General features: G+C 34.7%; 1 protein-coding gene across 5 annotated transcripts; it reads right to left on the bottom strand.

Moving 5' to 3' along the window:
• Positions 1-258: 258 nt before the first annotated feature.
• Positions 259-12,932, bottom strand: LOC129902136 (protein CLT2, chloroplastic). 5 transcript variants are annotated; one of them, XM_055977191.1, is made up of 10 exons: positions 12,437-12,929; positions 8,325-8,470; positions 8,002-8,039; positions 6,796-6,911; positions 5,275-5,374; positions 5,164-5,199; positions 4,973-5,023; positions 2,141-2,264; positions 1,162-1,287; positions 259-1,045 (listed from the first exon to the last, which is right to left on the bottom strand). In XM_055977191.1, the coding sequence occupies exons 1-10, from the start codon at positions 12,877-12,879 to the stop codon at positions 891-893; spliced, it is 1,335 nt and encodes a 444-aa protein (XP_055833166.1). In that variant the 5' UTR covers positions 12,880-12,929; the 3' UTR covers positions 259-890. The 5 variants fall into 5 exon arrangements, with proteins under 5 accessions (XP_055833166.1, XP_055833169.1, XP_055833170.1 ...); XM_055977194.1 differs by lacking the exon at positions 259-1,045 and having other exon boundaries at positions 1,190-1,287; positions 2,066-2,264; positions 12,437-12,932; XM_055977195.1 differs by lacking the exon at positions 259-1,045 and having other exon boundaries at positions 1,202-1,287; positions 2,052-2,264; positions 12,437-12,932.
• Positions 12,933-19,716: the final 6,784 nt, after the last annotated feature.

Raw genomic sequence — 19,716 nt, 5'->3', positions numbered from 1 at the left:
CAATGTTCACCACGTGGGCGGAGCTTCAATGGTATTTATGATTTCGACCGAATCCAGTAGCTTTTGCTTAAACAAGAAATTCATTAAAATGTACAAGTATTTAATTGCAAATTCAGTAACTAAAACGAACTATGAGTCGGGTGGCAAATTCAAAACCCATAAATCCTAGGTGCTTGAAATATAATATTATGAAAGAGCGACTTTCATACCATTCCGTAGAAATTGAAACAACTGCTCAATGTTTATCACGCCAGATGCTCAAGATTATGGCAGATCGACATTCTTCGCATTCAGTAGAAAAATAGAATTAGAGATGTTTGCTTTACATAACTTGTTTCAGTGTCTGGTGAAACATTCACTGAAAGAATAGAACAGTAAGATTGTAATTACATCAACTTATTTCACTATTTGATAAGCCTAAAGGCTTTTGCGCAATCATTATAGGACTCTGTAGAAGTTTTATTTCTGAATCTTCTGAGTTCTGTCTACCAAAAAATCGACCAACTATTTTTGTGCATGCAAACCTCAGTAACATATAAACCAATTTAATTTCTTTAACCCACCTAAGACATGTCATAGCAAGAGCCCTTTGGTATTGTAATCTACTTGTAATGCCAAGACAGTCTTAACATTGCAAGTACATCTGTAATACGTCCTTGCTTGTGGTGATTAACAATATCTTAGCCTATGATGACAAGAAGTGGAAGGATTAGTCAAGTTAATCATGATATTGTCAGATCCATTTTGTGGTAGGCCACGCCGTATGACCAGGGAAGAATGGATCTTAGTAGATGGAGGTTGTAATCTTCTGGACCCATGCCTTTCCAAGATCATGACTATTATAAACAGAATCTCCATAGAAGAACATCAGTTGCAATGATTCAAATGAGTCAGAATTCTGTGTCCCGCTTTTGAGCCCATGGAATGTTATACAGGATAAGACCAATGAGAAGGACAGCACTGCCGAGAAGGAAAAAAGGGCTCAAACTTGAACCTTCGGGGAGATATGGCAGTGGCATGGAGAGAAGATACATTGACAAAGGCACTACATAAGAAAAGAGGAAAAAGAATCTGGTTGGTCATAGGACTACATAAAATTCAAATGTAATCAGCACCTCTAAGCACTATGTGCAGGGAGTGTTTGCGAGAGAGCGAGAGTACCTGATGACATCACAACAAGGGATGAAATTACAGCAGATGAAATCTTCATAAGATTGAGAACTGATATGTTGAAAGCAATATTTGTAAATATGTAAAGAAGGGGTAGCAATGGTGCTCCATCACAACCTGACCAATAAAAGGTGCCAAAAGGACAGTCAGACTCATCAATCCATTACCTTGGGAGAAAACTTCTAACTTGATAATCATTTATAGACAAAAAATAAATAAATCATGTCTTCACATCTATTATGGGAAAAGACAACCAAAATTTTGTTTGGATACTTAACTTTTGTGATGATTACATCATAACAGCTGAAACTAATATATGCTAGTGAAATGAACATTATACCAGCGGTAAATGGCCCATTTGAGAAATTGCCAGAAAATTGTGATGTCAGTCTCGTTGAGATTTTGTTCACTTTTTTCGCTTAAGTACAGCTATGGACTAAATCTAAAGAGACGTACTAATTGAGTTGCAACCGACAGTAAGTTTTTAAAACCAGTTTCTATGCTTCGTTTTTATTATTCCAGTACCCAAAGTTCTATGGACAGTATAATAATGTAAGTAGAGCAACCTACTAACAACTAACGAGTACATATATTCATACTATCCAAAATATCTCCACCCTTTTTTCCGATGGCTGCAAATATATCCTTGGAACTGAGGAAAGCAGGAGCATATTTGTAACTTGTAAGCAACACTTTCCGGCCAAAATATTCTAGGTTCAAGTCTTTTCCTCCCACCAGCTCCCCCCCCCCAAAAATAAAATCAAGGTGACCTCAGCAGGATTGCAGAAGCCATATCTGGGAAGAAATGGGGAGCTTCTTTTAATTGTGAATAAAAGATGCAGAATTTAAAAGAAAATATGTCAATTGTAGAAGATCATGACCTTCGCCAACTCACTTTACAAATGCTGAAATGATGCACATTGACCTTTTATGCAAGCCACACGGAAGTCCAAGAGAATAGAGATTGCACCTGAAATATTGTTCCCTACGTTGAAGAAGCAACCAGCACCGCTCTTAAGAAATGAAGGGAACTCAGAAAATGGTATGCCCTTCAAGTTTGAAAGAAAAGGCAGAAAAAGGAGAACAAACAGAGCCTACAAATAAAACAGACATAGCAAATGCAACATTCAGAATACAGTGTTGCTGAATGGTCAACAGATCAACTCACCTCCCTTTGTTTCTGTGAGAAATATAGAGGGAAAATATTATTGAATTGTATATATACATTCTTACACAGAGACCCTATTTATAGACACTACAATACAATCCTTTACCAAGTAGGATACTATTTCTATTCCTATTAATATTCCTATTTCTATTCTTACTCTAAGTAGGATTGTATATATCTATTCCTATTCTAACATTCCACCTCAAGCTAGAGCATACAAGTCATATATACCTAGCTTGCCACAAATGTAATTAATACGAGGATCGATGCAGGGCTTGGTGAGATATCTATAAGTTGATCACTCGACTTCACAAAATTGACAGTTAATCTCAATGTGCTCAGTCTTCTCATGAAATACAAGATTTGATGCATAATGTCGATAAAACACAGAGCAATAAATTCCTGAATTGCAGTATTGAAGTTCCCAAACCAAGCTTGAGAAGATTGTTTCAAACCACGGAGTGACTTACACAATCGACATACAAGGCTACCAGACTCTCGTTGAGCAACAAAATCAAGTGGTTGCTCCATATAGACTTCTTCATAGAGATCATCGTGGAGAAAAATATTCTTAATGTCCAAGTGATTAAAAGGCCAATGGAAAACAACTATAGATAGAAAAAGACGGACATATGTTATTTTAGCCACGGAAGAGAAAATATCAATGTAATCTAGCCCAAATATCTGAGTATACCTTCTTCTCCTTTTTCTTTTTTTGGTAAAAGTAAATCGTAAAACTAATCGAAACATGCTCATACACCGGATTATTCGATTTGATGACTAAAAGTGGTCACAATCTGAGAAATAAAATTATATGGGTAGGGTCAGAATGATAGCATGACCCTACTGAGAAAGAGAATGATATGGAAAGGGTCAAAATGATGGCACGACCCTACACAAATAAGAAAGTAGTCACCGGAAAGATGGCATGGTGCTACGCAATTCGGATATGAAAAAGTAGTCACCGAAAAGATGGCACGGTACTACACAAAACAGATATGAGAAAGTAGTCACCGAAAAGATGGCACGATGCTACACAAATAAGATCTGGAAAAAAAAAGTCACCAGAATGATGCACGGTGCTACACAAATCAAATTTGAGAAAGTAGTCCGAAAAAATGCACAATACTAAGCAAATTAAATATGAAAAAAGTAGTCATCGAAAAGATGCACAGTGCTATGCAAATTAGATATGAGAAAATAGTCACCAGAAAGATACACGGTGACCTCAACTTTTGCTAACATAGTCATTACTCAGACGGGCGGCATATATGGGTAATAGCCGCCCGTCGGCAGCGAAAGCTCTTCTCTACCAAGATCATAGAGGCTCTGATACTATGTGAGAAATATAGAGGGAAAATATTATTGAATTGTATATATACATTATTACATAGAGACCCTATTTATAGACACTATATTACAATCATTTACCAAGTAGGATACTATTTCTATTCCTATTAATATTCTTATTTCTATTCCTACTCTAAGTAGGATTGTATATATTTATTCCTTTTCTAACAGTTTCAATTTGTTTGTCCTAATTGTACTTCCCTTTTTTAGTCTGTTCCAAAAAGAATATTTTTTGCTAATTTGGCAACTTTTTAATTTCAACATTCCACTTGACATGTTTAAGACCACAATATTAAAAGGTATTTTGGTACATTATACATATTTGTAGTTTAAGACCACAAAATTCAAAAGTCTTCTTTACTTTTTTAAATTCCATATCAAGTCAAACTAAGAATAACAAATTGAAACGGAGAGAATATACACACACACATATGTAATATAAATGTATATAAATAGCAATTCTCGACTAAATATCCACTGTCTATAGTGTGGAAGGTCTTTCAAACAAACTACAATTGATTCTGCAATCATCAGCAACAGCATAAATTGCAAATAAAAGAGCATAAGGGTTTGAGTGGCTTGCAAATCCATGAAAAAACATCTCGGGACCAATCAAAATTAAAAAGAGATTTTGCATATTGTACTGCAATATTTTGAACATTTCCTCTGTCTATCAGAAATTGTTGGGCATGAGCTCTGCGTAGCTGCAAATGAAACTTCAGCGAGAACTAGATTTCATGACAAAAAGTATGTTTTATCTTCCACTTGACGACTGGAACAGAATAAATGGTGCTGAGTGTGACTACTATTAAGTCGATACAAATGACAGATGTTGGTATTTAATTCCACCCGACTTACGGAATTGAATAAATAGTGCCAAATGTGAATACAACTATTTTAACACAAGAGCCAGTAATTGGCATTTGACTAAGTGCTTGTTTGGCTTAACTTATTTAAAGTAGCTTATAAGCCGGCTTACAAAAATAAGTTGGGGTAGCCCAACTTATTTTTTTTGGCTTATAAGTTGTTTTAGATAAGCTAAGCCAAACAGACCCAATTATTTTTTTGGGCTTCTTTTAAGCACAAAATGGTTTTAAGTTGGCCAACCAAACATTAAAAAAAGTTGAAAACAACTTATAAGCAACATATAAGCCAATCCAAACGGGCTCTAAGGCTAATTAACTCAGTACTATGTAAGCATTCAACTCTGAAATAACCCTGAAGAACAGAGTTCTAGGATCCAAAAGTTAGTGTATCAAAATTTCTCGTGCTCATACCAATTACCTGGAATCCAGATCCAAAAGAATTGACGACAAAGATATCAAGCACCTTCCCCTGTATAAATTGAAAATCTATCAGGACTGCATTACACATTACCAACAGAATTGAGAAGAGATCGATGGAGTATCTTTCATGCACCCCATATTCCAAGCTAAGTGAAGGCACACAAAAAGTTCGGTAAAAGAGATACGCACCTTGAGTCGGCTGGCAGCATCAATAAAAACAAACTCCTACACATTCAAAGCCCTTAAAATGATTAACTAAAGATCCAGACTGCTATTGGTACACTGTGATTTATTGAATACCTTAATAACAGATGCAGCGGCTTGGAATGCGCTCGAAGCTACCATCAATACTGGCCAAACAAATGCAATTCCTGCCAGCATTTGGTTGGAGTCTGATCCGCTGCATTCCACAATCACAAGAACCATGGTAAATAAAAGCAGAATAACAGTTTAAAAAAAATATGAGATGCTTGATCACGCAGAACAAACTTTCTAACCCTATCTATAACAGTTTATCTGCCAAAAGGACCACACACAGGAAGTAGCTAAGTCAATTTTGTCAATAGAAGTAAAATACTGTAGGTTCCCTTGTAGCTTTATGAATAAGATTGGAGTGCTAACAAGTCATAGGCACTCTCAGGTAGATGATTCATTCAAGTGGCCCTATCACAAGGAATGAGTTCAGGATACAAAATCTATCAGAGTATACACTAAAAGAATGTGGACAAAATAGTAATTTCACTAAGTCAGGGGTGGAGGCTTGGGAGATTGGAGTTAAATAGACGTAAGAACTTTAATTCAGTTATTGATCTTGGAGGGGTGAAAAGTTGGAGATGATTTTGGCAGCTACCGATTTGGCAAAGCCTCAGTTACACACCTGAAGTACCAGGGTGGCACATACCAAGGCTCGTAGCGTGGAATTTAGGATATTATACAATTAATAGGAACATAGGCAATTAATCACTGACATGCAACAAGAACAACAGTATACCCACTGTGATCCCACAAATGGGGTCTGGGGAGGAGTGGGATATACGCAGACGTTACCCCTACCTTTGTTGGGGTAGAGAACTAAGCACTGACATGATGTAATTTAAAAGAAGTAGAACCAGTTTTACTGTAAACAAGAAGTAGAGCAAGGGAGGTGGTCCTCTAGCACTCATATGGACCATATGGAAGGAAAGAAACCGTACAACATTTAAAGGGGTTGAAAGCACTCCGCTACATACTAGCGGAATTTTGTTTAATTTGTATTGTTGCAGATTCTTGGAACTCGTGTGACATTTCTATTAGTATTTAATTTTGAGAAAGTTTTTTTTTTTTTTTTGAGAAAGCATTTCTATTAGTATTGATATTGATTATTGGTTACTCTTTCTAGGAACTGATATTTTTGCTTGAAATGTTCTATTTTTTACTACACCTTGTGTGTGGGGCGGCTTTCCCATCAATGTCAATAGAACTTAGGATATCTGTCTGCTTTGACAACATATCGAAATATGTGACCACTTCATCTAAAAACCTGAATTGTTAAATAAGGGACGTTTCAAGTTTTCAATAAACCTCCTCATGTGCAGATCCGATTCTTTTTTCTTTGGGTCAACACATGAATTTTTTTTGTTGATAGGTAATAATGAGACTTGAACTAAGGACATTTGCCTACTCTAATACCATGAAATGTATATGACCACCTCATATTAAAGATTAATTTGTGAGTGTGGACAATTTCATTATTTATCTTACGTCTTCAACAAAATCCTAATTGGACTTACAACCTAAGAAGAAAAACATTTTTTAGAACCCTAAAGGAGAAGAGTGTGTGACCTTGTTACAGCGAGTACCACTCCAGCAGCAACCAATAAGCATCCAGCAATTTGATTCACAGCGTATGTTCGTCCAAGAATGAACACAGAGAGAGTCAACTGCCACACCAAGAAGGTCTGCAATAAAAAGGCCTTTGCTAAGAGATCTTGTTTTGCTTCTTTTAAAGACGAGCGAGAACTGTATTAAGCAATCTCGAGGATACAATTATAACTCTTCTTGTTTGGAGTTGGTTAGGACATGAATTTCAGCAATTTATAGAGCCTACTCCCAATTCATGATTCCATTATCAAGAAATAAAAGAGCTTCCAGTAAGGCTACAAACAATGCAACTAAAAAAATGAGTAAACTACTACTGACACTGTGCTGACAGAATCCTAGGACTCCAAAATCAATTTGCTGATTCCCTACAGATATCCAGTTTCTTAAACTGATAATATAGATACTTCCACACAGACCGTGTTTCCCCAAAACATAAGAAATCCTATTTACTCTCTCCCCTCCTGTTTCTTTTTATTAAAAAAAAATCTTTTGGGAGGGGTGGCGGGACTGCAAAGTGCATTTATGTGATGCAAGTTACAGGGAAATAATGAAAAGATTTCAAAGTACTGGATCATCTTATGAGTAATACAAAATTTCTCAGTTTACCAAGACAATAGATTGCTCCATTGAACAATGAATGCTGATAAATGACTCGATAACTCATCTGGAGACTTTCACGCATTAACAGTTTCTTACTTACCTCTAAAAGAGTGCTCCCAAATACATGACCCATATAGATAGACCAAGAACAACAATAACATACCCAGTGTGATCCCACAAGTGGAGTCTGGGGAGGGTGGTGTATTTGCAAGCTTACTCCTACCTTGAGAAGGTAGAGAGGTTGTTTCTAATAGACCTTCGGCTCGACTAAAGCACATCAACAATCAAGTAAGCAAAGCAAATACAGTAGTGAAAAAATCATATGGAAAACAATAGAGAAGAGAACAGTAACAACAACAAATAATATGATAATCTAAACCAAGGAGACAATAAAGTCCAAGAATAAATAAAAGGAGAGTAATAAAAGCAATACTGAAAAGGAAACTAGGCAACACTTGACTACCTACTAACTCTTTATCATAATCCTCGACCTCCAAATCTTTCAACCTAGAGTCTTGTCCTCAATAAGCTACAGGTGTACCATTTCATTAATGTTACTAGTGTTACCTGACTAAGTATTGGTATGGCTGGTCCAGGAAGCATGGCTGTAAAATACCAAAAATAAAGCAATCAGAAATTAATTTACAACTCAAAGAATCATCCATATTCATTTCTCTGTGGAGCTTACTATTGTTTTCCAGGTTTAGATAAAGCAGCAAATAGCTGAGAAAAGACTAATATTTGTTGAAAGACGAGATGTAGAGTAAGAAGTAGAACATAAAGGATCTAAACTAAACGTCTGTACCCAATGAAGGCAGAAATATTAATCTAGAGAGGGAGAGGAAATGTTTAATTTATTATCGTGGAACTTCCTAAGTACAAGATAATACCTCCAGCATACATTCCACATATGACCCCAAGGGCTTCGAGGAAACCAATGAGAAAAAAACGTGATTTTGGATAGGCCACCATCTCCTTTGTTACAATACCAGCACGATATCTTGCATACAATATGGATAAATAAATGGCCAAGTACCTGAAGTTAATTGAACCACGTTAAATGTCAGTCTCTATGTAGTAAAACAAATATAGATTAACTCGGATCAAAAACCTTAAATTAGACAATAGCATTTCCTACTAAAAGTCAAAGAAATGGACATGTTTTTCCACAACCTGCTTTGACCAGCGTATTTGAGTTTTTAATTTAGATTGTCATCTTAGCTAGTCATTGACTTGAATGTAGGCAAATGCTGACCCCTAAGACTAAAAATTCCACTTGTCACTTACTTTCCGATGCATCTAAGGTAGGTCAAAACATGTTGATAATTTACATTCTTTTAATAAGTAACAACAGTAGATGATTTATATCTAACATGCTAGTATTTAAAGGAGCGTCTAGACTGAGAGTAGGTTCTTGGAACATTGGGACGTTAACGGGAAAGTCCATAGAGCTAGTTAAGATTCTTAAGAAGAGGAGGATTAATATAGCTTGTGTCCAAGAGACCAAATGGGTAGGTCCTAAAGTTAAGGAGGTAGACGGGTATAAGCTTTGGTTTTCTGGTAGATCGAAGTATAGGAAGTAGATCGAAGAGATTCCTGGGGAATTTTGGAAGAGTGCGAGCTCGGTAGGTTTGGAGTGGCTGACTAGGTTTTTAATGTCATCTTTAAGACGACAACGATGCTCGAAGAATGGAGGTCGAGCGTAATGATACCTCTATACAAAAACAAGGAGAATATCCAGAGTTGCAACAACTATAGAGGTATCAAGCTACTAAGCCATGCTATGAAAGTGTGGGAAAGAGTGATGGAGATGAAGGTGAGGAGAGCCGTGTCTATTTCAGAAAACCAGTTCGGATTTATGCCGGAATGCTCAACTACAGAAGCATATAAGGAGACTGGTGGAGCAGTACAGGGAAAGGAAAAAGGACTTGCATATGATATTCATCAACCTAGAAAAAACTTACGATAAAGTTTCAAGAGAGATACTATGGAGATGTTTAGAGGCTAAAGGTGTACCTGTGGCGTACATTAGGGTGATCAAGGAAATGTATGAGGGAGCCAAAACCAGGGTAAGGACAGTAGGAAGGGACTCAGAGCAATTCCCAGTTGTGATGGGGTTGCATTAAGGATCAGCTCTTAATCCCTTTTTATTTGCCTTGGTGATGGATGGATTGACGCGATAAATTTAAGGTGAGGTGCCATGGTGTATGCTTTTCGCGAACGACATAGTCCTGATCGATGAGACTCGTAGCGAAGTTAACGCTAAGCTGGAGGATTGGAGACATACCTTGGAATCTAAAGGGTTTAAGCTGAATAGGACCAAGACAGAGTACTTAGAGTGCAAGTTCAGTGAGACATCTCAGGAGGTTGGAGTGGAAGTTAGGCTTGGTGCCCAGGCCATCCAAAAGAAAAGTAGTTTCAAGTATCTTGGGTCTATCATACAAGCCTGCGGAGAGATTGAAGATGATGTCACACATCATATTGGGGCAGGGTGGATGAAATGGAGGCTCGCTTCCGGAGTGCTATGTGATAAGAAGGTGCCACCACAATTTAAGGGCAAGTTCTACAAAGTGGTGGTTAGACCGGCTATGTTGTATGGGGCAGAGTGTTGGTCAGTTAAAATCTCTCACGTTCAAAAGATGAAAGTTGCCGAGATGAGAATGTTGAGATGGATGTGTGGGCACACTTGGAGAGACAGGATTAGAAATGAAGCTATTCGGGACAAGGTGGGAGTGGCCTCGGTGGAAGACAAAATGCGGAAAATGCGACTGAGATGGTTTGGGCATGTGAAGAGGAGAGACACGGATGCCCCAGTGCGGAGGTTGGTCATGGATGGTTTCAAAAAAGATAGGGGTAGGCCGAAGAAATATTGGGGAGAGGTGACTAGACAGGACATGGCGCAGTTACAGCTTACCGAGGACATGACCTTAAATAGGAGGGTGTGGAGGACCTACATTAGGGTAGAAGGCTAGTACATAGTCTCGTTATTCTTTCTTATTAGTAAGCGCATTACAATTCCTTGTGCTATGATTTCTGTTATTATCTATTACTGTTTGTACTTTGATTACTCTATTTTAGCTGTGTCGCTTTCGTTATTTTCTTTCCCATATCGCTTTGAATTTCTTAGTCTTATCTGACCTCTTTTTATGCTTTTATTGAGCCGAGAGTCTTTCGAAAATAGCCGTCCTACCTTGATAGGAGTAAGGTCTGCGTACACTTTACCCTCCCTAGACCCCATATTATGGGATTTTACTGGGTTGTTGTTGTTGTTGTATGCTAGTATTTAAGACACGATGGCGTAGAGCTATGTAATTGCACTTGTGCAACTGCAAGGGGAGTTGGTTTCAAGAAATATGTTAAAGTGGGTAAAAGTCCCACATTGGTTAAGGAATGGACTGGTGGTCTGCTTATATGGACTTGGACAATACTTCCCTCATCAGCTAGCTTTTGGGATTGAGTTACGCTCAGGCGCCATATCTTTACAATTAGTATCAGAGCTAGGTCCATCCCCATTTGAGCGATCGGTATGGACTGATGGTCTACTTATATGGACTTGGGCAATCCCCCCTCGTGAGCTTTGGGGTTGAGTTAGGCCCGGGTGTCATATCTTTACACAATCAATGATCCAGAGGGTTGAAAACTCTTCTAGAATCTGCATACTTTATCTGACTCCCCTTTACAATAGTTATTCAACATTCCACTCCCAGCATCTTCGATGCAAGAGGAAATTTACTAGGAACGATGTCCAGTTATAATTTTGGGCTTTGTAAATACAAAGGTGATCAATTGCTAAATCAAATGGGTCAAGAATATTGTGTCACTACTCACAAGCTAAGGTTGGAACTGGATTTTACATACAGAAGACAATAAACTTATTGGATGTCACCTCATCCTCATCCTCCTTTGGTTATAAACAGATTTTTCAAAAGTGAAACTTCAGGACTAAGGTTGTTAGTGTTACTCCCTTCTTTCCAATATATAATACTCTTCTCAATTTGAAAAGTTCCCAAATGTTTGTCATGTTTCCACTCCTATGCAACTGTCACAGCTTTCAGCAATTCAAAAATTCAGCAATCCAATCAAATTTTTCTTGTGATGCGTACTTTATAAACCTATTCATCAACAATCACTTTAATGGTTTTCTTCTGCTATCACTAATATGATATATACAAATCAAATTAACCTCTTAACTCCTGCATCCACTCAATTATCTTCCAATAGATAGTAACAAACGGAAAGTCACCAGTTTCAAAAAACAAAAATAGTAACAAAAGGAGTATTTTCCACTGTTATTAAGGGACGCCCTAAATATGTTATTTTCATACTTGAGGGGAGCTGATTATGGAGATCTCTGCAAGGTCATTAAGGACAACATATTGTAGTAATTGCAAATTTATGTGTTATATTTTTGACTAGCTACCATGCCCAACTATGCTGCAGTTATTATGAGCTTTCCACATTCAAAGGACTTTTATCAACCATGTAATTGCAATTCATTCAACCTCTAGGCAACTAGCATACATCTCTGAAACAGCTAACAACAAGTTATTATATGGAAGTCTATACTCACAGCAGGCAGACAGGAGAGTCATACAACTAAACTTTCCTGCATTTTCTTCACAATACTCGCCGCTCACATTGAAGTCTGGGCTAACAATTATCTCTATGCGAGTTTATAACATACTCTAAAAGAATCAGGTACTCAATATGAGAGTCATGAGTTTTCATCATAGCAAATTCAGAAAATCAAAAAGTACGACTATACATCATGAGTTTTTATGTTAAAAGTATTAGAAAGTGCGTGAAAATTTCGTAGTCGAAGGAAAACAAAAACAATCATACTCATCAAATAGTACGCGCCATTCTTTTCGAAATGGAGAAAGTATTAAATTAGCTCCGGGAAACAGCTTTCAGCTTCGAAGTACAAAAAATTCAAATCAAACAGGTAAACATCTGTGATCGGGGATCATACAATAATTGAAAGAGAAACAACAAAACTCACCCGAAAGTAGTAACCTGAGCTAGAAAAAACGGATATTCCTTCATCGGAACAAGCGCAAGTTTGTAGAGCACCCGATTCGCAACACCAAGTACCAAAGTCAAAGCAGAGTTTAGAACGATTAACTCTCTAGTCACATCTGATAGGCCCCCGGAATCACTTCCCACAGCACGTGCGCGGAATTTTGAGGTCGAATTCGAAGTCCGCCGAGTAAAGGAGGTACTCCGTCGGTGGATTTCGAGTCGCCGTGAAGATGTGAAAAGAGGCATCATCGGAGAAATGCGACTTGGAGAAGAAGGAAATAAGAAGAGAGATTTAGGTTTTGGTCCATTGAAGGCACGAGGAAGAGATTGTGTAGGGAATTTGGCGCGAATGGTTTGAGTAGAGAGAGAGTGAGACTCCATGAAATTGCTCCTTTGGTAGGTGAATGAGGAAAGCTCGAGCATTTTATAGGGGAAGTTCAAACCTTTAAACTGAGCCCATTTGTTTTGTAAACAAGGTGGAAATTTGTTTAGTTTGCAAATGAGCATTTACACCTTGTTTGGATGGCTGCTATTGTATCATAAGTCGTTACCTTAATATTTTATTTTTTTCTTAATATTTAATAATTTTATTTTATCTTTTATTCTACATTCTCATAATAATTCTCTTTTTTGTAGGTTTATCATTTAAATTGTTGATGTGTGACATTATATAACAACGGAAAATTATACAATCTATCCAAATTTATATTCAATAAAATAATATAATATGATACAATACAATATAATATAATATCATATATTATGAAATAACACGTAACAAACATTCAAATAAAGTGTTAGAAGAAAGAAAATTAATACATGGGGAACTTCTTAAATTTATGAGCAATTTTCTTTAGACATTTGAAATATGTATTAACCACCTAGAATATAACTTTTGAAAAAAATTACATCTCAAATGTTCGTTACGTAAATAAATCAACTATTTAAAATAAGTCTTCTTCTTTGATTATACACAATACCCTCAATTGGCACATATGTGAGTTTTTACGGCTTATTAAGATTAATTTGTATAATTAAATAAAATGACATATAGGTTTAATTGATTAAATTATTTAGGTAAAAGTTTCAAAAGTTTAATTGAAAATTAACTAATACGAATATTTTATTATGTATTTAAATGTTCAATTAACACAGTAATTTAAAATATAATGAATATGTTTAATTGTAAAACCTCTAATAACATATGAAACATGCGCAGGCGTATCTCAATTTTCTTCCTTTAGTCATTTTTATAGTTCTCACACCGTATTCTTTTATGTGGCTTGGAATTATTGTTTATTTTTCAAGTCAACCAAAAAACATGTAGTATAAAAGTTTTTGTTCACAAAGTTTACTTAGAAAGTATGTGTGTTTTTTCTCAAATAATAATAGCATCTTATATATGTTGATATTTTTATCGTACATTAATATGAAATTATATTGGTACAGATTTAATAACTTCTGTTTTAATTATTTCTTTTAGGATTTAATTTAAAAAATTAATTTTTGATTATGAAATTTTTAAATTTAACTTAAAGTAGAGAAATTGTAGAGAGTGTTTGCTATTCTAATTATTTTTTTTGTCTTTCTTATTGATAATGAGAGGGAAAAAATGAGTTAAACGAAAATGTTATTTTGAAGTTTTATCCACAATTTACATGTAGGTAGCAATTCGATATTTTTCTGATTTTTTATGTAAGAAATTTGAGGCTAATGTGAGATTTGGTCGAGGAATTACTGATTTAGATAAATATTTAATATGTTTGTCAATTTAAAAAATTATTTTTGGAGAAAAATATTATGCAATTTTGAAATTTGTGTGCTTTTTGGTTAAAAATCTATAATGAATTCAAATAGGTTAAACTTGAGTAGGTTGAAAAAAAGACGTGCAATCTTGTCAAAAATAGCGTTCCGCGAAATATATAGCTAATGCTCCTTTTGGTACTTTAAATTTCTTGGGTGACATAGCTACCAAGATCAATGCAATCAATTATGTTTCTCCTAGAAATTAGTTAGCTACCTCTCATTTTGTTTTAGAATTCTTTTCTTTATATGTCATTTGTGGCAAACAGAAAGGATTCATGCTGTTATAATAAAATTAGAAAAATGATTTTATGGTGATTCAAATTTGAAAAATATGTATAACATGTTTTTTCAATTCATTTTTTACTTTTGAAATTATTTTTTTATATTCAACTTACCTTGATTTTTTTATTTTATAAAGTTAATCATATTTTTATATCAACCAACGAAAATATCCAACAATCAGTAGCTACCAACTTTTTCTATTATAAAATCTCTCAATGACGACTTCTTATCTTCAAGAATTTAAATTTTATATTAAAGAAAAGCTCATATGCGAGTAAATATTGAAAATATTCACTTGCCGAGTTGGTCACTATTACGTACACTTAAAATAAAAATAAATAAATCTTTGTAATAGCATTTAAAAATGAACATTATATGATTATATATCTATTATGTGATGTTACTTTTTAGAGCATATTTGACTGTATATTTAAGATAATTTAGTTAAGTTGACGATTTTGCAAATCTTTACAAATTATGGAATATAAATCATATTTCATGTTTTTAGGAAAAAAATATATTCAAACATGACATTATCAAAAAGTTATTTGCATAAACTATACGCGGACAGAACTCCACTTCAGGAAATTTAAATAAAGTAAAAGCAATATTTGAAATCTATGACTAGATGTTCATTTCTTGGCTAGTTTTTTCGACATAAATATTGTAACATTTTTGAAGATTTATCTTCAAAAATTTATTTGACCATAAAATTAGATCAGATTTTAAAAAACTAATCTTCAATTAATATCAAGTTCTTAAAAATTGACTCAGATCATTTTTTAAGTTTTTCAAACTTTTACTCAAAATACTTCAAAATTCAAAAATCACAACTTCAAAAACTCAATATTTCGATCTTCAAGTTTCAACTAACTAATCCATGGCCAAAACGCAGCTTAGTTTGGATGACACGTTTGGTAAGTTTTTTTTTTTTGTTTGAAATATTTTTTAGATAAGAAATCTATTCAAGGAAGACATCTTTCAACAATTAAGGAAAACTAATTTCACCCGCTTATGATAGATTTTTTTTATGGAGTGAAAAGCAGAGATGGGCGTAGTTCATGCCAACTAAAAAATTCAGATCGAAATCAAAACTTTTTGACTAGTGGATTTGAATTCTTGGATTATGGATTTGATTTTTAAATTTTATAGATTTCGATTGAATATTGAATTTAATATCATGAATTGTTTGAATATTCAAAATTGTGAATTGGAGTCATTAATTTTTAGGGAAAAATACATAAAATAGACCCAGATTGAAAGTAATTACGCGAAATTGCTCAATCCTAAAGTAATTTCAGAAAATACCCCCTTTGCTCCAAATATATACCCTAGATACCCCTTTAATCTAGGCTCAATTCGCGTTTATGATACCATCACAGTATATATATATACTATGATGGTGTCATTCAGTATTTGTGCAATTTTTTTCTAAATGTTTGATTCCTTAATGATAACATAACATATGCAATAGATTGTTATGGTATCATAGAGGATTTTAAAGTATCTCATTAAGAATTTTCAATATCATGATAATATATGAATATACTGTGCTAGTATCATTCATGTAATATCGTATGACTTAGGAAAATCTTTATGATACCATCACAATATATATACTATGATTATATATACTGTGATGGTATCATTCAACATTTGTGATGGTATCATGTCGATACATGATATATATTTGAAGGGCTGCTCATTGGTGAATGATACTATACTATTATATATGATATTATGTGATGGCATCATTGAGAAATTATGATTTTTTCACTTGAAGGACTGCTCATTAGTCAATGATATCATGTTATTATATATATATATAAGTCTTTGTATTATGGAGGATTGACTTAGTTGTACATGAATGAATGTAGGAAACCTTAATAATACCATAGCAGTATATGAATATTGTCACGCCCCGGGAGAGTATCCTAGACGTGACCGGCACTCAGAAACCATTACTGGCTCCCAAGCGAACCACTTGGTCTAATCACACATCCGTTCATTCATTCAATTAACAGAAGACTTAAAATAAAGAGACAAATAAGTGGGCAAATCTAATCAACAATCTCACTCGAGGAAGAAAGACCATGGGGAAACAAATCAAACTATAACCTATGTCATGAGAATAGTCTGAAAAGAACAATTTAAGGAATAGAAATAGTCAATCAACCCATCTCTATCTAGTCTATGAAGCCTCTATAACTATAGTCTAAATAGTGCTAATGACAGGTTCATGACTACCTCAAATCAAAATGAAAAGACTAAACTCAAAGCAAGAATAATATAAGTGGTATCCTCCGAATGCAGGGAAGGACTCATCAATCAGCTGAATGTGAACAGATCCTTAACGGTGCGCCTTTCTGTCTCTGCATCATGAAATGATGCAGTTCCAAATGAACGTCAGTACATGAAATGTACGAGTATGTAATATGACAGAATGAAACATGCATCATGGTAAAATAATATTAGTTCAGATATCTTAAATTAGAAATATTAGAGACTCAATCAAGATGTCGTAAGTCTAAAGTAAGAATAGGGTTTAGACAGAGACCAGTCGTATACAATCCAATCCAATCGTTATAGTACTATCAATACCCATTTGGGAGTTTCTCTTATCTGAAAATCATCACCTATGAGTCGGTGAGGTACAATGAGCCGACGTCATTGCCACGTCCGTCCAATACTTTGCCAAGGTAAGGAAAGAATCAACCAATCAAGGATCCATAATCAATCAATCAAGTCCATTTTAGGGACAATAAGGGAATTCATCCGATTTACGGTACAATCCTCACCTACGTTGGCTATGAATTCGAGTTGTTAGTTATTCTCACGCAATTTGGTGCTCGATACTCCTCTCAAGACTCAATGTTCATAAAACTCTATCCAATCAGTTCAATTTAGTCATTTGACAAGTCTCATTTGAATCTTATCAATTCATCAATTCTATCACAATCAAACCTCTCGACCAATCATACTATCAAATCAATCCAATCACACCTTTCAAGAGTAGTTTAGGTATGCATTTATGATGACTTTTTATTCTATTCAATCCTATTTGGGTTTAATTTATGAAAAAACAAAGGAACTTCAAGTTTCATTAAAGCTACATTCATATTCAATCCCATTCACATTCAAGGCATTCACAGTTCATGCTTTCAAATTCAATCATTACATAGAGATATAAGTTATATGCAACATTCAGTTAGAGTTCATGTGGAAAAAAGGACATAATCAATTATTTCAAGTATTTAACTCATAAAACTATCAATTGTACAATATCATGCAAGAATTTACTAGAATTTAGGGTAACTTTCAAGAACTCATTCATAGGAGACTCAACTTAATCTCAATTTAACAAATCAACGAAGTAGGCACATGGACGAACACAATCCATATTTTAGTTGGCCTTACATACCTGAAAATCGAAGGGACGTCGAGACTTTGAAGGAATGGCTCGAACCTAGCTTTCTTTCTTATCTTTAATTCTATTCTCTCAAAGTTCTAAGTGTTAAATGAGAGAAAATACCCTTAGGGCATTTATAAGGGACAAATTTTAGTCCCAAAATGGCTTGGGTTAAGTTTGGAAAAGGTGAAAAAAGTTCGAAATGTCCTTCATTAAGAAAAATCTGAAAAATGGATTTGGGTGCACTATTGGCGCGCCGTCCCAGGCCCCAAATTGCTGCGACTTATTTCAGGCGCATTGGTGGAGTGCTCTCCAGGGCCCAAACTGCTGCAGTCAATTTTGGTTGCAGTGGTGGCGCGTTGCGCTAGACCCAAAACTGCTGCAACAATAGTCTCCGGTAAAACGATCATAACTTTTTATTTCAAACTTGGATTAAGGCAAACTCGATGGCGTTGGAAAGATAACTCAAAGACTTTCAATTTGATAGGTAGGCTACCTAACTCTTAATATTCTGAGAGATATAATCATTTAAAGTTGACCCTTATATGATCTTATACGAAAACTCAATCGCTAAAAGATCTTTGAACTCGACTTAGTACTAGAGGTTCCTGATGACCATAATTTACCTCTAATACGCTTCAAATACTTAGGAATAGATCTTAAAACATATATACAATTGGAAGTCATCGGGCCTGAGCCTATACAAATACGAAGAATGGCTCGGGTCTTAGTTTAAAATTTTTCGGGGTATAACAAATATATTATTATGGTATCATTAATGAATGAGTAGTTTTGCAAATAAATGAATAAAGGAAACCCTAGTCCTACCACAATAGTATATTCACATACTTGCGATGGTATCATACATGATTTGAGGGGTGTTACTGATTATATGAAACAATTTTTGATGATACTATGCCAGTATATGATGGTATCATGCAGATGTCGCTGAAGTATTGAATTAGACATCAATGATACCAAGGGCGGAGCCATGTGGTAGCTAGGGGTTCACGAACCCTCTTCGAAGAAAAATTATACTATTTATACATGATTAAAATAATTTTTTATGTATAAATAGTAGATGTCGAATTCTATTCGGCTAGTTCGTGTGTCTACTTCTTCAGATTTAAACCTCCTTATTGACAATGCTGGCTCCGCCACTGAATCATACACTGTGGTGAAATCATTACGGATTGAAGCAAACCTCAATGATACCATATCAAAATATTGATACTGCGATGGTATCATGATCGCGAGTCGCATGCTTTGGCGATATGAATATAAAGAGGTATTTATTTATATTATTTTGCTTTTATGGGACATTGACTTACTTTTCCCTAATTTTTATGGTCGGCCTTAAAAGTTCAAAAATTAAAACAAAAAACTCAAAATATCTGACCAATTAAGCTAAAATCAAACTTAAAAAATCCAATCCAATTCGAGCTCATTTTAATTCTAATTTCTTTAACCCAAAAATCAAACATTCAAATCAAAGTTTTCATATTCAATCTATAGTCCAAATTTCACCTTTAATGATAAATATTCATCTTTAATAAAAAAAATAAATTGAATTTAAGCAACTAGCTAACTTTTGATTTATTAGGGAGCTGCGACATAAGAAAAAATAGAAAAAATTATATCAAATTTGCTAACAATATTATCAATATTTTTAATTATATTATTTTTAACAAAAAAAAGAATTCACTTAACAATTAAATCATAAAAAACAATTTTAAAAAAGTAACTCAATTTGCATAATATCG

The sequence above is a fragment of the Solanum dulcamara genome, chromosome 9, assembly GCF_947179165.1.
Source record: "Solanum dulcamara chromosome 9, daSolDulc1.2, whole genome shotgun sequence".
NCBI classification, from domain to species: Eukaryota; Viridiplantae; Streptophyta; class Magnoliopsida; order Solanales; family Solanaceae; genus Solanum; species Solanum dulcamara.
This window is presented reverse-complemented; position numbering and strand designations above follow the sequence as displayed.